The sequence below is a fragment of the Oxyura jamaicensis genome, chromosome 15 (genome assembly GCF_011077185.1).
Source record: "Oxyura jamaicensis isolate SHBP4307 breed ruddy duck chromosome 15, BPBGC_Ojam_1.0, whole genome shotgun sequence".
In the NCBI taxonomy this organism is placed as follows: Eukaryota; Metazoa; Chordata; class Aves; order Anseriformes; family Anatidae; genus Oxyura; species Oxyura jamaicensis.
Genome location: NC_048907.1, coordinates 8,802,581 through 8,826,778, shown reverse-complemented (window position 1 = coordinate 8,826,778; position 24,198 = coordinate 8,802,581). Strand labels below are relative to the sequence as shown.

The window sequence follows — 24,198 nt, the reverse complement described above, 5'->3', positions numbered from 1 at the left end:
CTAGCATGAGAACACATTATGAGTTTGGTATATGTTTAGGGTTCTTTAGTTTATTTTTTTTTTCTAAAAAAAAAAAGAGGAGATGAAGAGTGATAAATTGAGAACCGGTATCTTAGTCAGCTTTTCTTCACTAAGCAGAAATGCCTGCCTTTCTGTCCAGTCATGCTCTTTTCCTCCCGTTGTCAATGGAAAATTACACTGAAGAAAAAGAGGCATGGAGAAAACAGTGCCTGAAATGCCACTCATGCCACAGACCTACCCTTTTGGTGCAGACAAGGCAGCAACCTTTGTTCTCTTTAGTCTGGCCCTGTACCGCCGTGAATCCTGCTTCAGCAACATGATCTCAGTGTTCTCAGAAGGCATGTCCTTAATTTGCATCTCCAACTTTCTTGTACTGAATAAAAAGTATGTGTACAGCACATGTAGATGCTGGTGATCTTTGGGATTGTCTCTTCATGCCCAGGATCCTGGGCTGGTTATGAGGGCTGGCTTGCACCCAACAACCAGCCTTTCTTTTCCAGTTGTCAGCTGAAAACAGCTTCACTGTTGGAGGAGCAGGCTCTGCAGATGGTAGCTCAGTGTGTCAGGAGCATGTTGGAACTCCAGGTGAAATTACATTGGCTCAGTGCAATGCTCTGCTGTCAAAACAAACAGTGAGGATCACGCTGTCTCCAGCGAGGCTGAAGGAGCGGCTGCTGCTGCCTCCAGAGGCTGGCCTGTTCCTTTCAGTCTTTGGCTGACGCGATTGGACTCGCTGCCATGTGCACGGTGAGAACCTCCATACCGCCACAATAACCTACCTGCCAGGAGAACTTGTTCCCATCTCCTCCAATCTGTGCTTATGCCCTTCAGACCTGAGGTTCTCCACCTGTTAGGGATTTATTACCATCAGTAACGGCCGCGTTACCCTTATCAATCCCTGTTCAGATGGTGAATTACTTTGAAGTTTGGTCTCAGTTGAGGAGTTGGAAAAAGATCTAAGAGAACCCCAAACAGTATGAAGGACAATGTAAAAATGCTATGCCTGTTTATTAGTTAGGAAATGGTGACTCTGTTAATGACTGCATTTCTAATTCAAATATGCAGTAAGATATGAGATCTAGGTGACTGAATATCAAATACAATTCAGTATTAGATGTTAATCATTAAGCTGTATTGATATGTTGCTGTAATTTTATAATACCAAAAGATGCTTATTTAACAATGTAATATAGATTAATAATATATTAACTATTATTTATTTTGTAATCTATACGATTTATCACAGTCTATTCATAATATATTTATTTTAATAGGCCATGACAGTGTACTATTAATCAATATTACTGGGTGTTATTACATGCTGTTCTTATGCCTTTGATAGTATCCCTCAGAGTTTTCACTGGATTTTATATACTGCAATCTTGAATTCTTTAGTATTTTCTCATGAAAATGGAGCTCTATTGGCCTGCATACCTCTGTTTGCACTGATAACTGGACAGTGAATTGTTGTTGTAAATCTGTGCAAGTGTATCTTGGCCCCTAAGGGGCCGTAAATACCTGAACTCTTTTTAATGCAATATAGAAAGCCCTTCACGCAGGCAGAGAAGGACCAGAGAGTCACTGTGTGTGGAGATTTGTGCCAAAGCAAACTGATCTCCCAGGCAATGATAATAAATGTGGAAGTATTAAGAAACAAACAAACAAAAAAATAGAGGTCAGAGTCCTGACCCTGCACATGTGAACAGCTAAACTGTGCCTCACATGGGAGGGTCAGTGCAGACATTGCGGCGTAATAAGGCTGGAGTTGAGTATTGCACCAACAAGAATGTAAAGGTTATGCACCGAGAGAAGGAGGCTCAGTCTTCACTCACATATGTAAAGGAATAACAGGATCGCCTTGAGGAGGCATCTGTCGGGATAGATCACAAAGATACCTTGGCATTTGCAGAAGTGGTCTGGGAATAACAATCTCTGCTCCATTTCTTGCCACTTCCAGGTCTCCTCCTTGGCAGCACAAAGGTTATTTTCCAGATATAGATGTTTGATTTGCTGAGCTGAAAACCAAATTTGAAAGAAATCTGGAAAATTAATCTGGAGTTAACTTCTCCATGGCGTTTGATGAAAGCAAATGGGCAAAATCCACTTGAGTCTCTTGGTACTGAGTGGCTAGGGTTTCCAGCCCTGCTATGAAAAACCACCATAACTGATGATTCTTTAAGTCCCGTAGAATAATTTCTGAAAAAATGAAACATGAAAGCCATGCAGGGACTGAGAAATTTTATGAGATCAGTGATGTTTTGCAATGGGGTGAAATGAAGAGTCACATTAGAGCTGTGAAGGTTTATTACACATGCCTGTATTTGCCAAGACAGAGATCTGGAGACCAAGAAATGGTTCTGCAGGGACCATGGTTTATCTTGGACAAAACCGTGTATTTATCTTGGACCAGTCTCTCTTCCCCCATATAACCTTACGGGAAGATACAGATACAAAAAAACAGTGTTGTCCATCAAATCAATTTCTTGAGATGTCATACATGAAACAGTATTATTTAGCTACGAGGTACAGTTTAGTGAGTGCAAGTTCAAAGTCTGTACTGACATATACATGTAAATCTGCCCAAGTTAATCTCCCCTTCTCACTAATATAGCTGGAAAATGATGACAGATAACCTTTATAAAGACAGCAGGCAGATATGGAGCCGTATCGCAACCGTTCTCAGTGCAAGAAGGAGAGCTGTGAAACTAAGAGGCTCTTAAAGAACCAGCTGGGGCCTCTTGTGCTGTGTAGCCCATGCTGCTCATCACTGCTCTGCTAGGAATTAGGTCTGCCTTACTCAGTGGCCGTTCTCTTCCCAGGTGCTCTGGTTGCTGGCTGGTACAGGCTGGACCCTGGAGCTTTTGGCTCTAATGTTTTGCAGAATTGCAAACCTACTGCTTTATTAAAGCAACTTTGTTACGCTCTTTTACAGAAGATGTACGCTGTGGACACTGGCAAGATTTACTGATTTTTAAAAAGTCATTAAGCAAGGCTAGAGTAAACTGTAAGGTAAAGTAAGAGTAAATATGAAGGTTTCAGCTTTGTATTTTATATGTGCTTAGCTTTTACTTCTTTGGGTAATTTGACAGAAAGAAAATACCCTGTGTGCAATGTATGATTGATGCTGTGATTCACCTGTAGGCTGTAGTTTGCTCTATGTGGCAGGAATGTGATGGCAGGAAGGCTGCCTGAAGTCAATAAGCAGTGTGGAAATTTCACTCTGACGTGCTCCAGCAGTGAATGTGTTAAACGTTTCATCAGAGACTTTTAAAAAAAAAAAAAAAAAAAAAAAGCAGGGGGATTTGCCAGAAAAAGTTTATAAAAGGGAGTGAAAAGTCTCTCACATGTCAGAGCAGGACAGAAGTACACCATTTCCTTTTTATTGTTTTTTAATCTTAAAAAATATAATTCTCAGTCACAGGGGGCAGAGCCCACTTCAGTGAGACCTCCCACCCAGAGCCGCTCTACTTCCACCCTGAGCAGAGCGGGCGCCTTTGCAAAAGGAGTGAAAGCATCCCAGCTGCCTCCGGCGGCGTAGGAATAGACATGTCTACAGGAAGGATCTGTTGCCTGGTGCTGCTGACCCTCGGGGTGCTGGCAGCGGTGGTTGTGCTCGTGGTCATCCTGACTCAACCCAAGTGTGGTTCTCAGCACTACCTGCACGGTGCCGTGGCTGCTGACACCGAGACCTGCTCTGACATCGGCCGGTATGTACACGGACCTCTCCGTTTGTCACTTTACCCGTTGCGTACGTCATGTGCTCGGACTGGCAGACAGGCACACGTGCTGACTATGGGAGCAAGCTGGGTTTCTCCCCCATCCCCACCCGTGGGGCCGAGGAGCAATGCTGCTCCCTGGGTGCTTTCTGTTGGCAGTGGAGCAGCTCAGGGAGCAGATGGAGACCTGCGTCTGCAGCTGATGCTTATCTTAAATATCTAATGTCACGTAAGTGGCCTTTGGGAAGGTACAAATATTTATAGCATACAGATGCAAGGTTGTTTTTAACAGGGGAAGCAGGAAATTAACTGATTACTTCATGGTGGTAAGTTGGTTGGATAAGTGGCTTAGAAATCATCTAAGGAACAAGTGAGAGGAGCTAGCAGAGAGCTCCAGCCAGGCTTCAGTAGAGGCGAGGAAAGCAGGCACAATGAGTGAGTTAAGGGGAGTGGGCAGCCCAGCCCTTAGGGTGTGCGTTTCTGGACCAAAGCCTGCAGCAGGTATATCTGCTATCAGGAAATACACTGTATTGGAAAGCAAAGAGTAGGTTTAATTGAAAGTCAGCTGAGACAGCATAAGTACAAAAAACATACTTACATTGTTTGGAAGGAAAGATGTAGGTGTAAGAAAATCCTCCAGCTGCCCAGGTTGTAACACTTCAGTTTGTGTAACAACTTTTCTCTCAAACATTTTAACTCTTATATTACTATTTTACTAGTGTTGTTGCTTCAATTCTTAAACACTTGCATGCCTGAAACTAGAAGGAAGGACCATAAACCTTCACAGTCTACATGGATGCTGGAGCTGTGTGCTCTGCCTTGAGGCTGGAGGAGTGAGACAAGAGCCGGTGTCTTTGCACCACACTTGCCGTGTTCCATGTGTGGTTTGTGCAGTGACATGCTGACACAGAAGTTGTGAGTAGCTGTGTATTGTGGCTGTATGTATGGCAAGAAATGAGATTTTTTTTTTTATGCTACACCACAAATTAGGTCCTCAGAGGAAAAAAGGAGGATCTTTTAAATCAATAGTAATAAAAATAGAGAAAACCATCAGACTACTCAAAGAATCTGCTGGAGAAATTGCAGCATAGTTTGCAGCTATTGCAGTTTTTAACTTGAAGCAGTGTAGAATCAGATGGAGGGTACTGAAATGACAGCCACAGAAATCTGTAATCAGGTCAACTGAGATGCTTTGGCTACCTGGCTACTGCTGCTGGGCTGTCGTCTGTCTCCTTCCCTTCTCACACAGAATCACAGAATCACCTAGGTTGGAAGAGACCTCCAAGATCACCGAGTCCAACCTCTGACCTAACACTAACAAGTCCTCCACTAAACCGTATCACTAAGCTCTAAATCTTCTCCCTGCAGGAAGCTCCACCTGCTTCTGTAGCCTCAACCATTGCTACTACAGCAATGCACCTTCCGCACATGTGCTGGAAAGGTCTGTGGAGGCCCTCTGGTCTGACAGACCACCTTAGCTTCTCTACAGATAGTTTGCCAATGAGCCCCACAACATTCTCGCCTTGCCCCAACTTCCCATCACACAGTTTTTCCCCTTCTCCCCAGCCTGAATATCCCACTGCTCAAAATAGATCAGCTCTCTCTGCCTGTCCTGCCAAGTGCTCTGCATTTCCCCAGCCAAGACCATTCTTCTCCTTCACCTTGCCTCTAGACACATCTGCTTGCTGGTTAGCTCTACTCTGCTTTTACACTGCTGTGCCCCCTCTTTGCACATTCAGACTTTCTTGGAAACTTTGTGCTCATTTAATGGTGTCTTTACACTTGGAATAAACGAAATTTCTGTGCTCTTCTCCCACCTTGAGCTGTCTGTTGTTGTTCCTTCAATGGACCATAATAAAAAGAAAATGGTTCGTATATGTTCATCTGCAGCAGAGCTTGTGATCAGAAGCTTTGTGTAACATCTGCACTTTTCTTTGTCACTGTCCTATTTCTTTCTTTGTGCCCACCAGCCCACAGTGGTATCTTACAGGGAAAGGACATCTTTTCTTTGAGGGAAGCATAGTGCATGCTCTGTACGGTGTGTGGTCATGTTCATTTTCTCCCAGACCTTTCTGTGGTGTTATATCTGTATGTCTCTGCTATCTCACGATAGTCACCACTAAATTAATTCTCACAGCAGTGGGGGAGAATATGATGTTATCTCAGCTGTGTAAGCAAGGAAGCCTAGCACAAAAACAACACTGCATGGATGCTTCGTGAGAGTTGCTCTGACCATGGTTTCTGCCTTTCAGAACAGCACGCGGTGCTCAGTGATCTGTCAGTGATGTCCCCTGTGGCTGTGGGGCGAGGGCTTCTGCAGGCCTGCCTTGTGGCTCTGCATGGGAGCACCAGATGGGGAGCACGGCGTGTCCTCCTCCTCAGTCTTGGCTGAACAAGATTTTAGCCTCACACAGGAATTTTGTCGCAGCAGAAGCAATAAAATCCAATTTCTCAGTGGCTATATTTCTTAGCCACCAGACCTTTCTGTTGCCACCTGGGCGCTCTCACTTCATTTCCCACTTAACTTCAGCAACAAAGCGAGAGTTGGGCAAAGCCACGCATCCCTCTGTGCTCAGCCCCAGCGCCTTCCCAGACACTGCCCAGACAGTCAGTTGAGAGCTTCTGAGATTAAAACAGTGCTGTTGACTCTTCTGTTCAGAAATATGTAAACTCTCAAAATCATGAGGGAGGAAGCAAGAAGAAATAATTTGGGGTTTTTCTTACTAAGAACTGTATTTAGGTCTTCACTCTTTCTGCAACTATGCAAACATTTGCAAGTTTTTACACCATCTGTTTGGACTTGGACTGATGTAAAGAGCTGGGGAGTTAGGAGAACAATCATGATTGTTGAGATTCCTGCTGGCACAACAACAACAGGGACCTGTGCAGCCATTCCTGAGTCCATGCTGGGCCCTTTGCTACCTGTGCTGCTGTTCTCTTCTACCTAACTGACTCAAGCTCAGTTCTGTGGCTGCTCCTTCCCACATGTACCCCTCTCCCTGAGCTGGTGTTGGAGCCTGTGCAGTCACTATTTTTGCTTGTCTCATCCTTCCGACTTGTACACCCACCCCATTCACCCGCGCTCCCCAATCTTTCAACCCTACAGGCTTTCTTCCACCCCAGTCCTGTCTCTGCAGCTCAGCCACCTCACTCCTCTCCCATATCCTCTTGTTTGAGGCAGTACATGGCATCTCTCTGTGCTGGTCTTGTCTGGGGAGCACTGACTACCAAGGGTAATAATCATTTCCCTATTTTTTTTCTGGGACCCAAAATCATAAGCTTTTTTTTTTTTTTTTTTTTTTTTTTTGGTGGGGGGGAAGCTGTGCTCAAGCCCTGCAGGTCCAGGATGATGGAACAGGCTCATTTCCACTATAATTGCTGAGAAATCACAGAAGAATTAATCTACCAAAGCTGGGTAATTCATATATGCGTATAATACACCCACATATATCTGAAATAAAAACTATGACTTTTTTTTTTCCTTTTTCTTTCTTTTTTTTTTTTTATTTTTTTATTTTTTCCTCAAGGCAACCAGCTTTGCCAAATTAGAGTGAACTGTCTGAACTGGAAACAGACCACTGCTGCCTTTCTATGTGCCCACTCCAGAGCTTTCTAACAAACTTTCTAGAGGAGTTTAAAAATAAGTAAAATAAGCAAAACAACACCTTTCCTCAATCTCATTTTTGGTAATTACTGAATGCTTTTAGCAGAAACATGCATAAAGAGCAGCCTCCTCAGAACCATGGGAAAAAAAATCAGGCTTCGTGGCTTGGATGTGGTAAAGCTTTAGTCAAATGAAAACCACATGTCATAATTGAACCTGTCAGCCTGCCTGCCCTACTGATGAGAGAAGGAATAATTTCAGCCAGTCCCTAAAGGCAAAAGTAGAGAGAGATTCAACAGCGCTGCTTTGTCCCTGCTTTCCTGCACAGAGCAGGCAGACCCTCTCTCTGCTGGCCCCCCAGGCTGGCCCCCAGCCACCTCTTTCATCCTTCAAATCCCCCCCAGCCCCCGGAAATCTGTGTAGGGGGTGCTCAGAGAACTTCCAGTGCAGGACGAGCACAAAACCCATCACACTGGTACAGTGCCTGAAGTTTTGGAAGTTGAAGGCAGCACCTAATCTCTAACCTACTTCCATTTTTTTTTTTTATTATTTAATCAAAATCTGATTTCCTTTACAAAAAATGAAACCCAACCCACATGTTCTGCTGTTCAATTTGTTGTGAGTTGTCATTAGCAGTAATGAAATTTCTGGGGCATTACATGATCTGCATTGGCTCAAGGGGCTCAAGACAGAATTTTTGTGCTCTCTACAGAGCTTTCAATTGAGTTTATTGAGAACTGAACCTCTTGCTCTAAGAGCAATAGTGTCTTTTACTGTGTGGGATGATGGGTTGGGGAAGACACCTCAAGGTGCTTGAGAGAATCTTGTAGCTCAAATTCATTAGTGCAAGAAGGAGAGAGTGGAATAGATTCCCCGCTCCCGTTTGCTGCTTTTTCTTAATTTGTGCTCAGCTGTCATCTTCAGGTTTGGGTTTTCTATCTCTGGAGATGGTATTTGTATATCCCAGGGCAATGTAAGGTTGGGCTTTCTGAATTTTTTATGCAACCCTTTTGGCTTCGTACAGAAAGTGAGCAATCTTGGGAAGCCTCCAGCATCATCATCCTTGTTGGCAGGTCCCGTGCTAGACTTGCTATTGGCTATTGGCTCATGATTCCCAGTGTTGAATGAGGCCTTTAGCTGCAGATGGTTTTACTGCTAGAGACTGGGGACTGAAAGCAATATTATGCAACTGGTGAGTGTGCCTCTGTAATTTGTCCTCATGTCAAAAAGCCATGAGGAGGCAGGAGGCAGTTGCCCTGGCAGCAAGCCACACCCAAACCCACCTTCACCTCCAGCGCTGAACCTCTTGTTCCCGCCTGGCAATGGAAGAGGCTTTTTCCATCAACCATGCAAAAAGCCTTATACCCTGTGCTGTTTGAACTCTGCCAACCACTGCTCTGCATCCATTTGTTTCTCAAATGGCTCAAGAGGCAGCATGAGGCCACGGAGAAATTTAGGAAAAGTGCTCATTCCCAGCAATAGCATTTGCTGCAGAGTGGTGAGCTGACCTGACCTGACCTGTCCCAGCAGCCACCTCTGGTCCCACTTCTCCAGCGCAGCCTAGCACAAGCCCTGGGAACTGGCTTCCTCTGGAACAGAGACCCGCCTGGGGGGCCGCGCGGTGGGAGGGTGAGAACTTAGTCAGAAAATGTTTGTTTCCTGGGACACTATTACAGGAAGAGGATCAGCTGCAAAAATCCTGTTCAGTGATGGCCCAGCAGCATTTCTGAAAAATCTTTATATCCCAAAGGATTTGCTTTTTCTTCTTCATGTGTTTTAATCACTTTAAATTGGCAGCTGACCCCTTTTTTATAGAAACAGCTGTTGCTTTTGCTCTTCATAAATCTTAGTCAAGCAACTCTGATGTAATTAATGGGTGGTCTCATCCCAGCCCCCAGCTTTCTTTAGTAGAGAGAAAAATATGTATGTAATTTAAAACTTAAGCATTTAAAGTGCATTTAATAAGGTTTCGGGGCTCTTTCTAGCTGAGCAGAACTGCAGATTTGGTCTGCAGTCCAGCAGTACTCATCTTCCTTGTGAGGGGGGGTGTGAGGAAAGTACCAGCATTCACCCTTCCTGGGCAGGTGAATCATTGTTTCAGTGCTGCTGGAGCTGGACCTGGTTGTTAACATCTTCTTCTTAAAGGAAACACCATTTCTGCTCCTGTCTTTAGGAAAACACTGTTAATGGCCAAACCTTAAAGCTGGAACTATGCGGCAGGAAGGATATTGGACAAAATGCATTGTTATCAGATCTTGTCAGCTGTAGTGCTAAGATGTCTCTAGAGAGACCTGATAAGGTAGCAGGCTTCTTTGCTTGAAGGGTTATGTGTCTCTGGGGTTTTGCATTATAATTAAACTAGTCGTAGCAGAGATCCAAATAAAGGAAGCAACTGAATGGGACAGGGGGTACTCCACCACTCTGGCAGGCTGAGAAAGACATAATGGCCCTCAATTCCCGGGCATCACTTCCAAGTAAGTGGCAGAGCTCTGGCTGAATGCAGGCGTGGGAAGCTGAGTGTGACATGGCAAAAGCCAGCTCAGAGAGCATTTTTGCTTGTCTTTCAGTCATCAGAGAGACTGGAGGGCGAATGGGAAGCTGCTGAGACTGGGATCCAGTCCACAAGTAGCAGAGTCTGACGGTGGGCCTTGGACTCTGCTTTGATCATGGGGACACATACCAGGCTTCACAGGTAGAAGAGCAAAGTAGCTCAAAAGAAGTCTTGTTAATAACTGTGACCGGGATTTGGCTTTACCCTTGCTGGGATCAGTGGCTTCTGAACTTGAGCTAAAAGCCTCACGGTTAGGCTTCTTCTTCCTTATCTCTTCTGTGCTGTGGGACCCAGGAGTGCTGAGATGTGAGTGACAAACTTGTCAGGCACATGCATCTCCCCAGAGTCTGGGAAACATCAGTGGTGTGTGAGCTCTCCAAGATGAGTCTGTGTAACTTGGTGCTGGACATGCTTCCTGCTAGACTGTGGGGAGCCAATGTAATGCCTAGTTTGGGGAAGAAATCTCTTTCTATGGGGAACAGGGGTTGCTGGCGAAGGAGCAAGCCCAGCATCAAACAGCCCATCCCATACTGAGATGTTCTTAGGGGCTGCACTCTGTGCTAGCGGGTGGGAAGCCACAGCTCTCCTTTCTATGGGGCTCGCTGAAATGCAGCAGGCACCTGGAAAGCCCTCCTTCACTTGGGCAAGAAACAGGCCTGAGTGCACATGGTTAGATGTGGTATCTGCTACCAGAGGCGACAGTGACAAACAGTTGCTCCGCAGAAGCCAGGAATATAAAGCACTTTCAGATCATCTGGAAATTCTGTTTTTCTTGTCATCATGTTTATATTGCAGAGTGTGCTTAGTGAGGGGTAGTGACCAAGGACAAAGCAAAACATGCTTTGCTTTTCTGTGAAAAGGTGTCCCTGTGTTGCCTGCTGGTGTTGCTTGTGCTCTGTATTGAGGTAACACCAAGGAGTCACAGCCAAGAATCAGGGCCTCACTGCGTGAGGCACAGACCAGGAACAATAAAGACCACCTCTGGCTTTCTGTCATCCTGAGGCTCTCAGAAAGCCACATCTTGGTGTGGTAGTTTTACCATGCTACGCAGCTGGACACCACAACCGCTCTCTCACTCCCCCTCTTCAGATGAGGCGGGGAAGAAGTAAAGGAAAGAACAACTCACGGGTTGAGATAAGGATAATTTAATTAAAGAGAAAAAAAATATTAAGGAAATATTATTATTAATTAATTCAACTAAAGGGAAAAAAGAGAAAGGGGAAGAGGGAGGGGGAAAGGGAGTAACAAAACAAAACAAGTAAAGGCTGTGTGGAAGTGTAGAGGAAAGAAATTACTCTCTGCTTCCCACAAATGAGCGATGCTTGACCACGTCCTTGAAGCAGGGCCTCAACGCACGTAGCCGGGGTTCAGGAGGAGGACAGATGTTTTCCCAGCGAAAGCCCATCCCTCCCCTCTTCTTCCTTTTTCTTCCTTTTTCCACCTTTTATTGCTGAGTGTGACCCCACATGGTATGGAATATCCCTTTGGTTGGGTTAGGTCAGCTGCCCTGCTGATGTTTCTTTCTCACTTTTTTGCCCACCCCCTAGGAGGGTTGGAGAGAGTCCTGATGCTGTGCCAGCACTGCTCAGCAGCAGGCACAACACCAGCGTGATCCCACTGCTGTTCTAGCTCCAAGTGCAGAGCGCAGCACTGGATAGGCTGCAGGGAAAGTTAACATCCCAGCCAGACCCAGTACACTTGGGCACGACCCGTCTGAAAACTATCGGGTCAGCTGGCAGGATGGAGCAATTCAGAGCTAATAAGCACTTGATTTGCCTGGGCCATGCCAGGCAGGCTGTGTCCATGCTGGCACTGCTGCTGGCCAGTGAACATCTTCTCTCCCTTGCTCCTTGGTGCTCTGGGAAATTTTGTGTCCCTTTCACCAATGGCAGTTACAGTCCAGGTCTCAGCTACCTGGAAGGCTGCTACTTTCTTTACCAGCCAGACTAACCTTTTCTGCTGAGACTGGCACCTCTTCTGTCCTTGCTGATCTCAGTGAGAGCCAAAGGCACAGCTGCAAGCTGGAGTTTACCTAACTTGTGTTATTCTGGCTCTGAGTGGGAATGTTGGAGGGAAGGAGCATGGATAAGCTGATGTTAAGAAACTCTCAGGTTTGTAATGCTTTGTACATACGGCACTACATTTGCTGTAGTTAAAGGGTATTTAGCCCACACTAAACAAGTATTTGGGAACACCACATTATTTTAGCATAATCCAGAGGCTGGAAACAGGCCATTTAGGCGCACAAATATTACATGAATATATTAATTGTTGCCACCCTTTGGAGTAGCAGTGTAGCAGGCATATGTGTGCCTAACCTATGGGCTCTGGGGAGCGCTGTCCTGGGGCAGCGTAGTGGTCCTTCTCCTCTCCACTCTTGCCCCAGCTTTCTAACATGCTTCCAGGGCTTTCTGCGGCATAGCCCTGAGCCTCAGTCACCATTCTCAGGGTGACAGCCAGGGAGCAGCTTGGTGCTAGGAGGTTGAAAGCTGTTCAGAACCACAAACAGAAAGCCCCGTGGTTCCCTACAGTTTCATTTCTTCCCATTTGTCCACATGCCATTTCCTCGCAGGCAGCCGTTCCAAGGGCACTTAAACAAAGGAAAGGCACAATCAGTGTGTCTGTGGGCAGCATCCTGTTCGCAGAGCCTGCAGGTCCCAGAGACATCAATGGCTGCAAAATAAACAGCAGTGCCTGTGTGTGCTCTGTGTTCTTGTCACAGCCTCTGGGAGCAGTTACTCTCCGGTTAATGAACTATTCCACTTTCCCTTCTGGCTTTATCTTATCTCAGCAATACTTCAACCCGAGCAGTCAGAAACCTTCCTAGCAAATAGCAGGGCTGGCTACTGGCAGGCTGCATGAGGAAACCCCACCCCACCCCACTTCCACTGAAAGAAGAATATTTTGTTTATGGTTGCCCTTGAAGGAGAGTTTGTTGAGACGTTCCTCTGCATGAGGATGCCTTAATCCCATGTGTGTTCTTTGGTGCGGCTGTGCCTAGGCAGAAACTATTTTTCTGCTTTTTTTTTTTTTTTTACATTGCTGTTGTTGTTTTTTGTTTGTTTGTTTGTTTGTTTTTGGTTTTAGATATGTGGATCTGTGGGGAGGGAGGGGAGATTTTTGTGCTGGTATCACATGAGCCCAGGAAGACACATTGTGGGAGCAGTCAAGTAAGGCTTCAATTTTATGCAGAGATGTTGAGTCTCAGGAGTTTCCTTCACACAGACCAATCACTCCTGCTTCTGAGCCCCTGGCCTGTTGGCATATGCCTTTTCAGTGGGGATGGTAGGTGTGGAGCCAGAAATGAGTTGTTTGGCTCCAAGCACGTGGAAGGCGCTTCCCTCTGCAGTGTGTGTCCTCCCATGTCTGGGAGCTCCTTTCTGTCCCCTTTTGTCAAGAGCATTTGGGAGTGGATGCAGTTCCCTCTGTCCCATGACTCCTTGCCCATAGGAAGACCAGCCTCGTGCAGCTGTGGCCCCAGCTGCTCTTTGCTCCTGGAGACTCCCTGTTCCTTCCCACTGAGTTTTCCTTCCCACTCCCACAGTGGAATGCTCTTTTCCATGCTCTCCAACCCCACATAGATACTGACAGCTTTCTCCAAACACTGGCTGCTCTTGTCAGTTGTCTTTCTTTTCCTCCCTTTCTACCACAGGGACATCCTGAAAAGTGGAGGCACGGCTGTGGATGCTGCCATCGCTGGTTTGATCTGCACGTCGGTGATGAACCCTCAGAGCTCGGGCCTGGGTGGCGGGGTCGTATTTACTATCTATAATGCCAGCACAGGTATGGGCCAGCCCTGGACGCTCCATGGTGCCTTGGCTTCTGCAGACACCTAGCTGCCATGGAGAAGTCAGAATCCTTCATGTTCTTTGAGAGGTTATTTTTTTATATAAAAGCTCCATTGAAAACTACACAAAATGTGCTTTTGCTCTTAACCCAAAGCACTGATTACAGGAGCTATCCTGAGAGCTTTCCATAAGCAGAGCAGGACTGAAGAGTGCAGCTGTTCACAGCGAGAACATGTGGTGGTGGGGAAGGAGCTTTGGATTTCAAATGAAATGACTTTGTCCCTTCTTCACCTCACAAGGAAATTATATTGCAGTGTCATATATCTGACAGGTGCAGCAAAGTGTGAACGGTGCTGTCCGAGCTGCCACTAGGCAGGAGCACTGCCATGGAGGCAGATGCGAGCAGGGAGAGGCACGTGTGCTGGCAGAGCAGGCAGCAGCCTGGGGCTGTCGCTGCCTCGGCTCAGCGCTTGGCTGGGATTTCAGAGCTTCGTCCTGCACCAGCAGCTCAGGCAGCACTGGCTGCTGGGGTGGAGCACCTCACGCTGCCATCACTGGTGTGGGTTGGACTCCCCACAGCAGCACTGAGGCTTCCTGCCCTGTGAGATGCATCTTCCCTTCAGAAATCAAAATCTAGCAATTTGCAGGGCCTGCTGGAAGCCTTTCTATGTTTGCCTTGACCCCTAGTGTTATTGTATTCCTGCTTTTATGTTTTTAATATTTTGTTGTTGTTGTTTTTAAACTACCTTGGCTACTACAAGCCCCCAGAGCTTATAGATGTTGATAGCCAAATCAACAGTGGGCACAGTAACAATGTCATACTTTGAAAAACCCTTCCAAGTAGTATCAGAGAGTCACGAGTAGAAATTCTTGGGTTTATCTTAAGCAATAGCACGATTTGGCAAAGCACCTTTTTTTTTTTTTTTTTTTTTTTTTTTTTTCCTTTTGGCAGAGCCATGTGACTTCTCCTATCAACAACCCTTCTCTTCTGCTACCTGAATTAGGCTCATGTTTTGTCTCTGACACATCCCAGCTGTAGAAGAAGTGTAGGAAACTGCAAGTCAGCCATGAAGCAGCATGTCCCAGCTGCTTGGACACAGGCACTGGCCTTGTCCCTGTACCTTCGGTGCCTCTAGGCAGGCACTGGTCAGTCTGCTGAGCTGACCCAATGCATGATGTTCACCTGCCTTCAGGAAGAGTCTGTTATGCATTTCTCCCTTCTCTTTTTCTAGGAACAGTTGAGGTGATCAATGCCCGTGAAACAGTTCCACAAAGGTTTTCTCCTGGTTTGTTGTCTGGCTGTTCTTTACCCATCGGTAAGAAACAGGTCTGTGTGCCCTCATAGGGTGTGGTGGGGGCACAAAACTCAGGGTGGGGGAACTGGGCACCTTGCTGTTTGTCTGTTCAGTTACCTGTGTTCTTCCTGGACTGATTTTTGAAAAAGAAAAAAATATGAAGTCCATAAAATTCCTGTTTAGTAGTAAAATTGGCACCCTGGCACCATGAAGGGAGTGGGGAGCAGAGCACGAGGAGAAATCACTACGTAATTACTTTTCATAGGAAGTCTACATTTCAAGATCAGGTTTCCCAAAACATTTCCCAGCAGTTTGTGGTGGTTTTACCTTGCTGGGCAGCTGAACTCCACCACAACCACTCTCTTACTCCCCCTCCTTAGAAGAAAAGAGGAAGAAGAAAGTATGCTGTGAAGAAAGAAAAAACTCACAGGTTGAGATGAGGACTTTTATCAGACTTAGTTCTGCCTCAATAAATCCACACTTCCACATGTATTCCACAATACATGCTTCTAGAGAGGTGAAACCAACAGGCCAGTGACTTACTAGGTGTGACGCTGCAGTTCTGCTCTTCAGGTTCCCAGTGGATTGCTGTACCAGGAGAAATTCGTGGGTATGAAGAAGCCCATAAACGATACGGCCGCTTGCCATGGAAAGCTCTGTTTGAACCAACCATCAAGCTCCTTTCAGAGCCACTAGTTATTTCCCCAGTTATGGACAAAATGATCCATCACCCATGGTTCTCCAAACCCGGACGAAACCTGTGGTAAGACTCCTGAATTAAACTCAAGTGTAAGGAGCACTGTTCCCCCCGCTCAGACCTTTCCTCTGACACACTGACATGGAGCGCAGGCTGCTGCTGCAGCAGCTGCCCAGTAAATACTTGCTATGGGGAGAGAGAGAATAATGGAAATGTTCTTTTGGAAATCTTTTACTGTCAATAACTTTTTTTATAATTTTTTGTTTTGTTTTCCAGTTTAGAGTGGCTTGGCATAGCAAAACTTTCTGCTAAGCACATCTCCTCATGAGGAGGAGCTGGATGGATGTGGCCTGCCTCCATCTGTATGGAAATTGTTCCCTTACAGCAGGGTCCTGCAGCAGGCAGTCATTCGGAGAAGCCAGGGTCAAAGTGTTAGTCCCACCGAGGAAACTTTGACTAGGGTAAAATGTGCCTGGTGTTGTGGGTAGGAATCATTTGAGAAGCATTTTTCTCCAGATAGATGACAGCATAGCACTAGTTTGGAAAGTATACAAAATACATAAACCGAATCAGCCTTGGGTAGGAAAGAGGGTCTGGCACTGAGAAGAGACTAAGCACATGCTGTGAACTGATGGATGTTCTCCTTTAACAGCCCATTGATATGTGATGGTCAAAGGTTTCTGACCCATGGAGAGACCTTCAGGTGGCCAGCACTGCAGCAGACACTGAGAGCTGTGGCAGAAAATGGAGCTACAGCATTTTATGAGGGACAGATAGGACAGGCCCTGGTGGAGGACATCAAGAAGGCTGGTAGGTAACAGCTGTATTTAATACGAATAGACAGGCCCCAGTAATTGTCTAACAGCGAGGAGGTACTCGGGGATAGCTAACACATGCCACTTACTTGTCACTTGGAGTGATACCTGGCATGGGAAGGGGCAACCTTCCCCTAGCTGTTGTAATTCAGGCCCAGAAGAAGGTATGAGAGCCATGCACTTACCCATAGTATGCATGCACTGGCTTCTCCAGTTCCCTTAGGCTTTGTGATGTCCTGGGGTTTGGCAGTAGCTGAGGACATGCGGACGTTGTGCTTGGTGGAAGAATATACAGGGATGGCTCTTTAGAAACCTTACCAAGGCCCTGATAGTATCCCCTTAGTACCTACTAGAAGTGTCTGTTAACATGCTAACACCAGCTGTTCCTCTGGTTTTCCACTGAAGGGTCCGTTCTCTCAACGGAGGACCTTAAGGCATACAAAGCAGAAGTGTCCTCGGCTCTAAACATTACCCTGAACAATAGCACCACGGTGTTTTCTCCTCGACCGCCCATGGGAGGTGCTGTGCTCCTGTTTATCCTCAAGATACTGGAAGGTAAATTCTTAAGAGAAAAGGTGCTGCAAGAGTTTTGCAAAGAGCATTGATTTGGAGCAGTAAAAAAGTATTAGGCAGATAGGGTGTTGGTGCGCCAGAGAGGGCCGAGAGGGCCTCAAAGTAGCAGTATGATCATGCTATGCAGCAGGATGATGAGCTGGCTCATTCTTACAGTGTGTCAGCATCACCATACCTGCTACAAAGGCCAAAGGATACCCAATTTCTCAAGACTTCAAGAAGAATTGAAGTCACAATGGAAATTAGAATGCTGTTATTTCTGCCCACATCCTGCTAAAGTGTAGGGGATATTTGGTAAGAACTAGGATGGGAAAACAAGGTTCATTTAAACATTCGATAAAATCCCTGAAGAAACATTACTGTGCATCTGTTAACCAAATGAATTCATCCTCCTCTTTAGCATATAAATTTAATGAAGCATCACTGACAACACCCAAGGATAAGGAAGAAACCTACCACCTCATTGCAGAGACCTTGAAGTTCAGCAATATGCTAAGACCCCATATGAGTGACCCAGCCTTCTCTGATGCTCAGGTGAGCTAGTAAAGTGTACAGCAGTAAGGAGTAGCCACAGACACCCACAGTGCTGGCAGCCTCTTCTACACTGCTTGACAGAGGTGCAGTCTTCTACACTGTTTTTTTTGTTTGTTTATTTTTTTAATTATTATTTTTATTTTTCCAAAAATCTGCATTATCACAAACTCATTTTAGCCCATGTGGTAAGCCATCAAGAAAGCTACCTATTGTCCAGACTATCGTGCCTGCCAGCACAATGCTACAGAAACAAGTGATGCTCTGACACCCTCGTGCTTCACAGCCACAGAAGGAAAGAAATTCCTTAGAACTGTTAGTCAAGTAACACTGCTCAGCTGGCCAAGTGTTGTGGTTTAACTCCAGCAGGCAGCTAAGTAGCACAGAGCCATGCACTCACTTTCCACAAGTGGGATGAGGGAGAGAATCAGACAGGTAAAAGCACAAGGACTCGTGTGTTGAGATGAAACAGTTTTCTAGGTAAAGTGAAAGTTGTGTGTGCAAGTAAAGCAAAAGAAGGCATCCATTTACCACTTCCCATCAGCAGACAGCTGTTCAGCCACTTCCAGGAAAGTAGGGCTCATCACATGTAATGGTTTCTTGGGAAGGCAAACACCATCACACTGAGTGTGTCCCCCCCCACTTCATTCTTCTTTTCCCCAGCTTTTATTGCTGAGCATGACATCATATGGTATGGAACATCACTTTGAGTAGTTGGGGCCAGCTGTCCTGGCTGTGTCCCCTCCCAGCCTGCTGCTGGCAGGGCAGCAGGAGGAGCAGAAACGTCCTTGGCTCTGTGTAAGCACTATCTAACAACTAAAACATTGGTGTGTTATCAACACTGTTTTCATCAAAAATCCCAAACACAGCATCATATGAGCCTGTATGAAGGAAGTTAACTCTATCCTAGCCAAAACCATGATAACAAGGCAGAGGTGGGGTCAGGCTGTTTGCTTGGCCTGCAGTTTCTGTTCCATGGTAGGCTGGTGCTCACGTGCCTTATAAAGAATGTGCACATGGTCACATTAGTGATGAGGTGCCTTAGTATTGAGTTAATTTCAGTTTCTGTGACGGGACTGGCCTGAAAATTCACACTAGGCCAGTGCAGGCCTCAGAGCTTTGACCTTGGAGCTGAATCCCCCAGGCTCCTGTGTGTCCAAAGACAGACATGCTTGTGCTTTTGTGATGTTGGCTCAGTGTCCTTGCTGTGATTGCAGGTGACTGTGGAGACCCTGCTGTCTGACAAGACCGCTGAGCATGTCAGAAGCAAAATAGATGCTTTTGGTGACCATCCACTCAACTATTACAACTTGTGGGAGTCCATCTACAACCACAGATACAAAAGTATGGGCACAAGCCACATCTCTGTGCTTGCTGCAGATGGCAGTGCTGTGTCTGCCACCAGCACCATCAACTATCCGTGAGTAGCCAGGGGGCTGGTGTTTACTTCAGTACCATAGGTCTTGTATGAGGCTCACAGGGTATCTGCAAGGGCTGCTTAACAGAAAAACAAAACAAACAAACAAACACCAACCCTTGGGCTTCACTGCTTTAGGCAGTTTCTTGCTTGTGAATTCTTTTTTCATGTGACAGCGAAGGTCTTTCAGAATCAGCCCAATGCAACATCACAATCAACTAACATGTAACTTGCCAAGCTCTGTGGGTTGGGCAAATCCCCACATCTCTGGCTCCAGCACAGCAGCACAAATACCTTTTGGACACCTTAATTAAGGTGGCTGCAGCCTGGCAGAAAGGAGGGATAACACAAGAGGGTGTCACGTTTGGCTAGTATCATCCACAGTGGGTGAGCACTGGTCACTGAAAGGCTACTTCCTTCCTCCTTGCAGGTTTGGCTCCTTTGTGTATTCTAACCAAACTGGGATCATTTTAAATAATGAACTTGCTGATTTCTGCATAGTGAACAGAAGCATTAAGCCAGGTGAGCATTCTGAACTTCAACATAAAACACAAGGCCAGGAGATGGAGAATCAGGGCAGGAAACTGGGCAGGGACTATCTACAAACTGTAGGTACTTTTTTTTTTTTTTTTTCCTATTCTTATATGAGAGCAAATTTGTTTCAGACTAACAAAAGATAAAGTCCTGTAGTGTGTCTGTGTCTACTCACTTATGCACTTACACGAAAACGTGAGTTTTGGCTTCTGATGAGGGAAAGCAGAGATTTAAAGAAAAATTGCAGAAGCTGTTCATGGATGGACAGGGAAGGGACGAAACAAGTAAAGAAACCACTATTAAGACAAATATGCTAATTTTTAGGCCTCTCCATGAAAAACTGCAGTTACATGCACAGTCAGGAAAGGCTTACACTGAGTTCTGAGTGCTTTGTGAAATAAACTGTCCTTGATGCAAGCTCCCTTGGGTTTGCAAAGAAAAAGGACATCAGTACTGCAATGGACGATTGCTGCTAATTGTTCCTTATCTGTGTTGAATGAGCTGCAGCAAGACCTGAGTATGTGCAGGGTGCCCTTTTGTGCACCAAGAGGTGTTTCCTATTTAGCCTGTAGCATAAAGGGGCAGTTTCTTGTGAGATGGGGTCTCAGCACAAGGAATTTAGATTTCTGGAAAATGCGGACTTCTTGAGGAATGAGCTGTAGCACGGTTTTCCATGGGGAATGCAAGAAGAATTGAGATAGATAAACCTGTGTGTCCCTCCAGCGCTCTCACCAGCCACATGGAAGAAATAAGACTTTCTGCTTCTGCCCTAGGAGAGAGGCCTCCCTCAGCAATGGTGCCTTCTATTCTCATCTCCAAGACGGGAGACATGCTGGTGATTGGAGGAGCAGGTGGGGCCCGGATTATCAGTGCTACTGCTATGGTGAGTGAACAGGTACTGCATAGTAACACCTTTCACCAAGCAAGCAGAACACACACAAAACTTAACAAAATAAATTATTTAGCTGCTGTTAGTACTGCTAAGTAGAAGGCAAGAGTGAAGAGAGCCTGCTGCAGACAGGCTCATTCTATCCTCACCTTCTTGCTTTTAGCATTTCTGTGGCAAAGGCAGGGGTAGGTTCAGCTCTGCTGTTGTACTGTACTTCTATCAGGAGGGAACAGGAATGGAGGAGGTGGGAGAACCCACGGAAGCCACCACCTCTTTCAGCCATCCCAGACTTCCAGCCATGGTCAGTCCCACCTGCTTTTTCTACTGTTGGTCACCATGAAGAAAGGATACTTGGGCTAGAGGGACTTTTTATAGTCTAAGTTTGCACAACCCTTCTGGCAGGATTTGGTCTGGATTTACACCAGTGTGGAGGAGGGCAACATATAACCCAGGTTTTTATTCCGTATCTCCAGTGAGTGTGGGATTTGTTTCATTGCAGGCTATTATAAACAAGCTGTGGTTTGGCTACAACTTGGAACATGCCATTTCATCTCCCATCATGCATATTAACAATGGCAACATCTCATTTGAGGAACGCTTCAGCGAGGTGAGTGGCCTTGTTTGGATCCTCTTGTCTTCTCCATCCGATGGGAAGGAGCTAGTTTCTGTAACTCTCCTCAGTAATCTGTATTTTGCTTCTAGCTAACCTCCTTCTTGCCTGAATCTCCCTCAACCTGACCCTGTAAACACATCCTTCATTTCCACACCCAGCAGAACAAAGACCTCAGGCCTATGCCCCATTCACTCCATTTTCTCTTCTCCACCTCCCACAGGATGTTAGGAGTGGCCTGCTGAGAAGAGGACACAAAGAAAGGAAAGATGAATTTGCATTGAATGTTGTGCAGGGAATTTCAAAGGAAGGAAAATGCATCTCTGCTTACTCTGATAAAAGGAAGATGGGGAAATCGGCTGGTTATTAGCAAGAAATCCCACCACAGTTCCTCTATTCTAGTCAAACCCACAGGAGATAACTAGTTTGAGAACATGCTTTGGCTTGGACATGCCAATGTTGCCTGTTCCCATCAAGATGCCTCCCAAAGTGTGGGCAAAACTCGTGATTACAACTAGCTCCAGTAGACTGCAAGTCACCCTCAGGCAGTACAAGGACAGGTCAGCCAGCCTTGTTTAGAGCTACACACTCCATTACTTACACAATATATGGAACAATATATCTCTTGAGCAGATCAGCTATTCAGAATAAGATAATAGAAGGTGCAAAAGGAAACTTGGTCCAAAACTCACTGGGAACACTGTGAAATGACCCAGCTGGATCTTCCATTCCTCCTGGAGAGTAGGGTTGGTTTCTTTCAGTCTGTTGCCATGCTAAGCTTCCTATTACTGGAGCTCAGCAATGTGAAGTAACTAGTTTGGTTATAAGGATTATAAGGGTCTGTAGGATCAGGATTATAAATTGTATGCATCCAGACTTTGAGAGTAGGTTTGGAATGGGAAGAGAGCAAAACACCACACTACCCTTTTGGTATTCCCATCCAGAGGAGCCCCTACTTTTCCCAAAGGTGGCAGATGAAATCAGTGCACCATAACACAAGCCTGCTGCTATGCATACTCTGCCTTGAGGAAGCGATGGATGCCATGAGCTCTGAGTAACTGTGCTGAAGCTCCATTCAACTCTGTATACTGGCAACCTTGAGAATGAGCCTCCCACGGGCAACGTGAATTTGGTCCCTCCTGGGAGGGACAGGCCTCAGCTTAGCTCCCCAAAGGCACCTCCTGCGGTGAGGGGAGGTCCAGTCTGCGCCAGTTCTTCCTCCTCAATGCCTGCAGAAAATAAATTGTGTGGGAAGGCAGCTGAGGATAGCAGTGGAAAAAATGTGCTGTTTTTGGAAGCTTTATAACTTCAAAATGCAAAGGATAAATGATCTGAAGACTTATTTTGTAGCCATGAGCTTTGCCTGGCGAGGCAAACACCAGGACTGTTGAGAAGTGGTGCCGTGCTATCAAACAGTCTCAAAACACTCTTCTCCCATGGCCTAAAAGGAGATGCTCCAACTCCTTGTTTACCACAACTAGTCTTGACTATTCCCTGAAGATTACAAGGATGAAATACGATGGCTATCTAAGAGATGGAGACAATGTCGGAGGGCACTAGCAGAGCCCTCCCCTTACGCATGTTTGTTCTCACCTCCCACGTGGCCTGTAGCATTTCTAGTACACAAATAAGCTGCTTCTGTATACAATTTTTGTTCATTTTAAGGGGGTATTTTTTTAACCATATTCAATTTACATAATTTGCCTAAATTTTCTACTTTCATTAATGACTCCTTTACCTCAGCTACCAGTTCCTGGATGCATTTGTTCTGTTGTCAGAAGTAGCACCCCAACTGCAGAGCTGTTACAGGGAAAATGCTTATGGGTACCAGACAACACGGAGAGCTCACATTTCAGAACCACACAGACTAGCTAGACCAGATGCTGGCTTTAGCATGATCTGTAGTTATTTCTAGCTAGACCAACGTTACTTAGAGCTTACAAAAAGCAACCAAGAATGTCCTGGCTAGAGACAGGGTGAGTGGTTCTTCTTTCCTCAGTAGGTTTCAGGGCAGTGCCCTGGCCTGTGCTCCATCATTTTTCACTGCCAGAGAAAACAAGCCATAAAGTATCTGAGCTTCCTAATTCCCTTCAGTTCTGACATACCAAAGGGTAAAGCACACCTCAGTAATCCAGCTGATGCAGCCTATCACCACCTTTCCAGTGCACTACTAGCACAGCTATTTCTCACCACAAAGACATGGGAATATTATCTGTAGACCAGCACTCACTGCAATTTCACTACTTTGCTATTAGCGTAGAAACTGAGCCAAGTAAGCAGTTTTAAAGCCTGTCACAGCTTTCATTTGCAAGACGTGTGTGGATCTCTCACTGTAACAGAGACTTCCACTCCTGGCAGCCTCACTAGCAAAACGTGGTGAGGGTGAGCATTTGTACCACCCACAGCACCTCTGCTCTTGCCCTGCCACCTCCTCAGTGCTGCTGAAACTTGTCTCCCAGCAACAGTCAAGAGTCGCCCAGCTTGGTCCCTCTCCATTCATGGTGACACCATCAGGAGAGCATTATTTTTCTACTTTGTCAACTTATATGGACTTTCAAAGCACCATTGTACAGATGCTCTATTTTCTAATGAAGTTTTTAAATTATATTTTTAATAAAGTGTTTTTAAAGCAGTCTGGAAATTTCTCTTCTAAAACTGTTGCCTAGCTTAGCACACAAGCAGTTGTTTGAGAGAGTACTTTCACACAGGTGCTTCCAGCAGTAAGAGCTGCTCATCTAGGAGAATAAGCTGCTGGAGAAACTGAAGAACCGTGCAGAAGACTGCACATGCCACTTGTCTCTTTCAGCTTGGTTTTGGTGCTTCCCTGTAGCCCTTGCCAGAGGCTGGATGGGCCTGTGGAAACTGTGGTATGATTAGGCCACAGAACGGGTGAAGGAGATGAACTCCCTCACGTATGCTCTGGATTGCCTTGAAGCACTACAGCTCCCTTTCAAATCCGCTGGAACCAGTTGAAGTGACACGTCCTGTTCTCCACACCCTGCATTATATCCGGCAGCTTACATTAAGACATGATGTCCCTGCTCAGAACCAGAAGGGGCAGTTACACTCAAAGGGGTGGGAGACAAGCAGGAAGAAGTCTTTTCTTGTACCTGAAACATCGTGCACTGCAGGCCATTCAACGTGTCTAAATACGGTT

General features: G+C 45.8%; 1 protein-coding gene across 1 annotated transcript; it reads left to right on the top strand.

Annotated features, from left to right (window-relative positions):
• Nucleotides 1-214: 214 nt before the first annotated feature.
• On the top strand, nucleotides 215-23,676 carry GGT5 (gamma-glutamyltransferase 5). Its single transcript, XM_035340904.1, is given in 15 exon segments — nucleotides 215-359; nucleotides 2,903-3,030; nucleotides 3,443-3,479; nucleotides 3,482-3,728; nucleotides 13,545-13,675; nucleotides 14,913-14,996; nucleotides 15,549-15,738; nucleotides 16,325-16,482; nucleotides 16,893-17,042; nucleotides 17,461-17,594; nucleotides 18,809-19,011; nucleotides 19,439-19,530; nucleotides 20,316-20,425; nucleotides 20,931-21,038; nucleotides 21,265-23,676. Coding segments are annotated over 15 exon segments (2,064 nt in total). The 3' UTR covers nucleotides 21,412-23,676.
• Nucleotides 23,677-24,198: the final 522 nt, after the last annotated feature.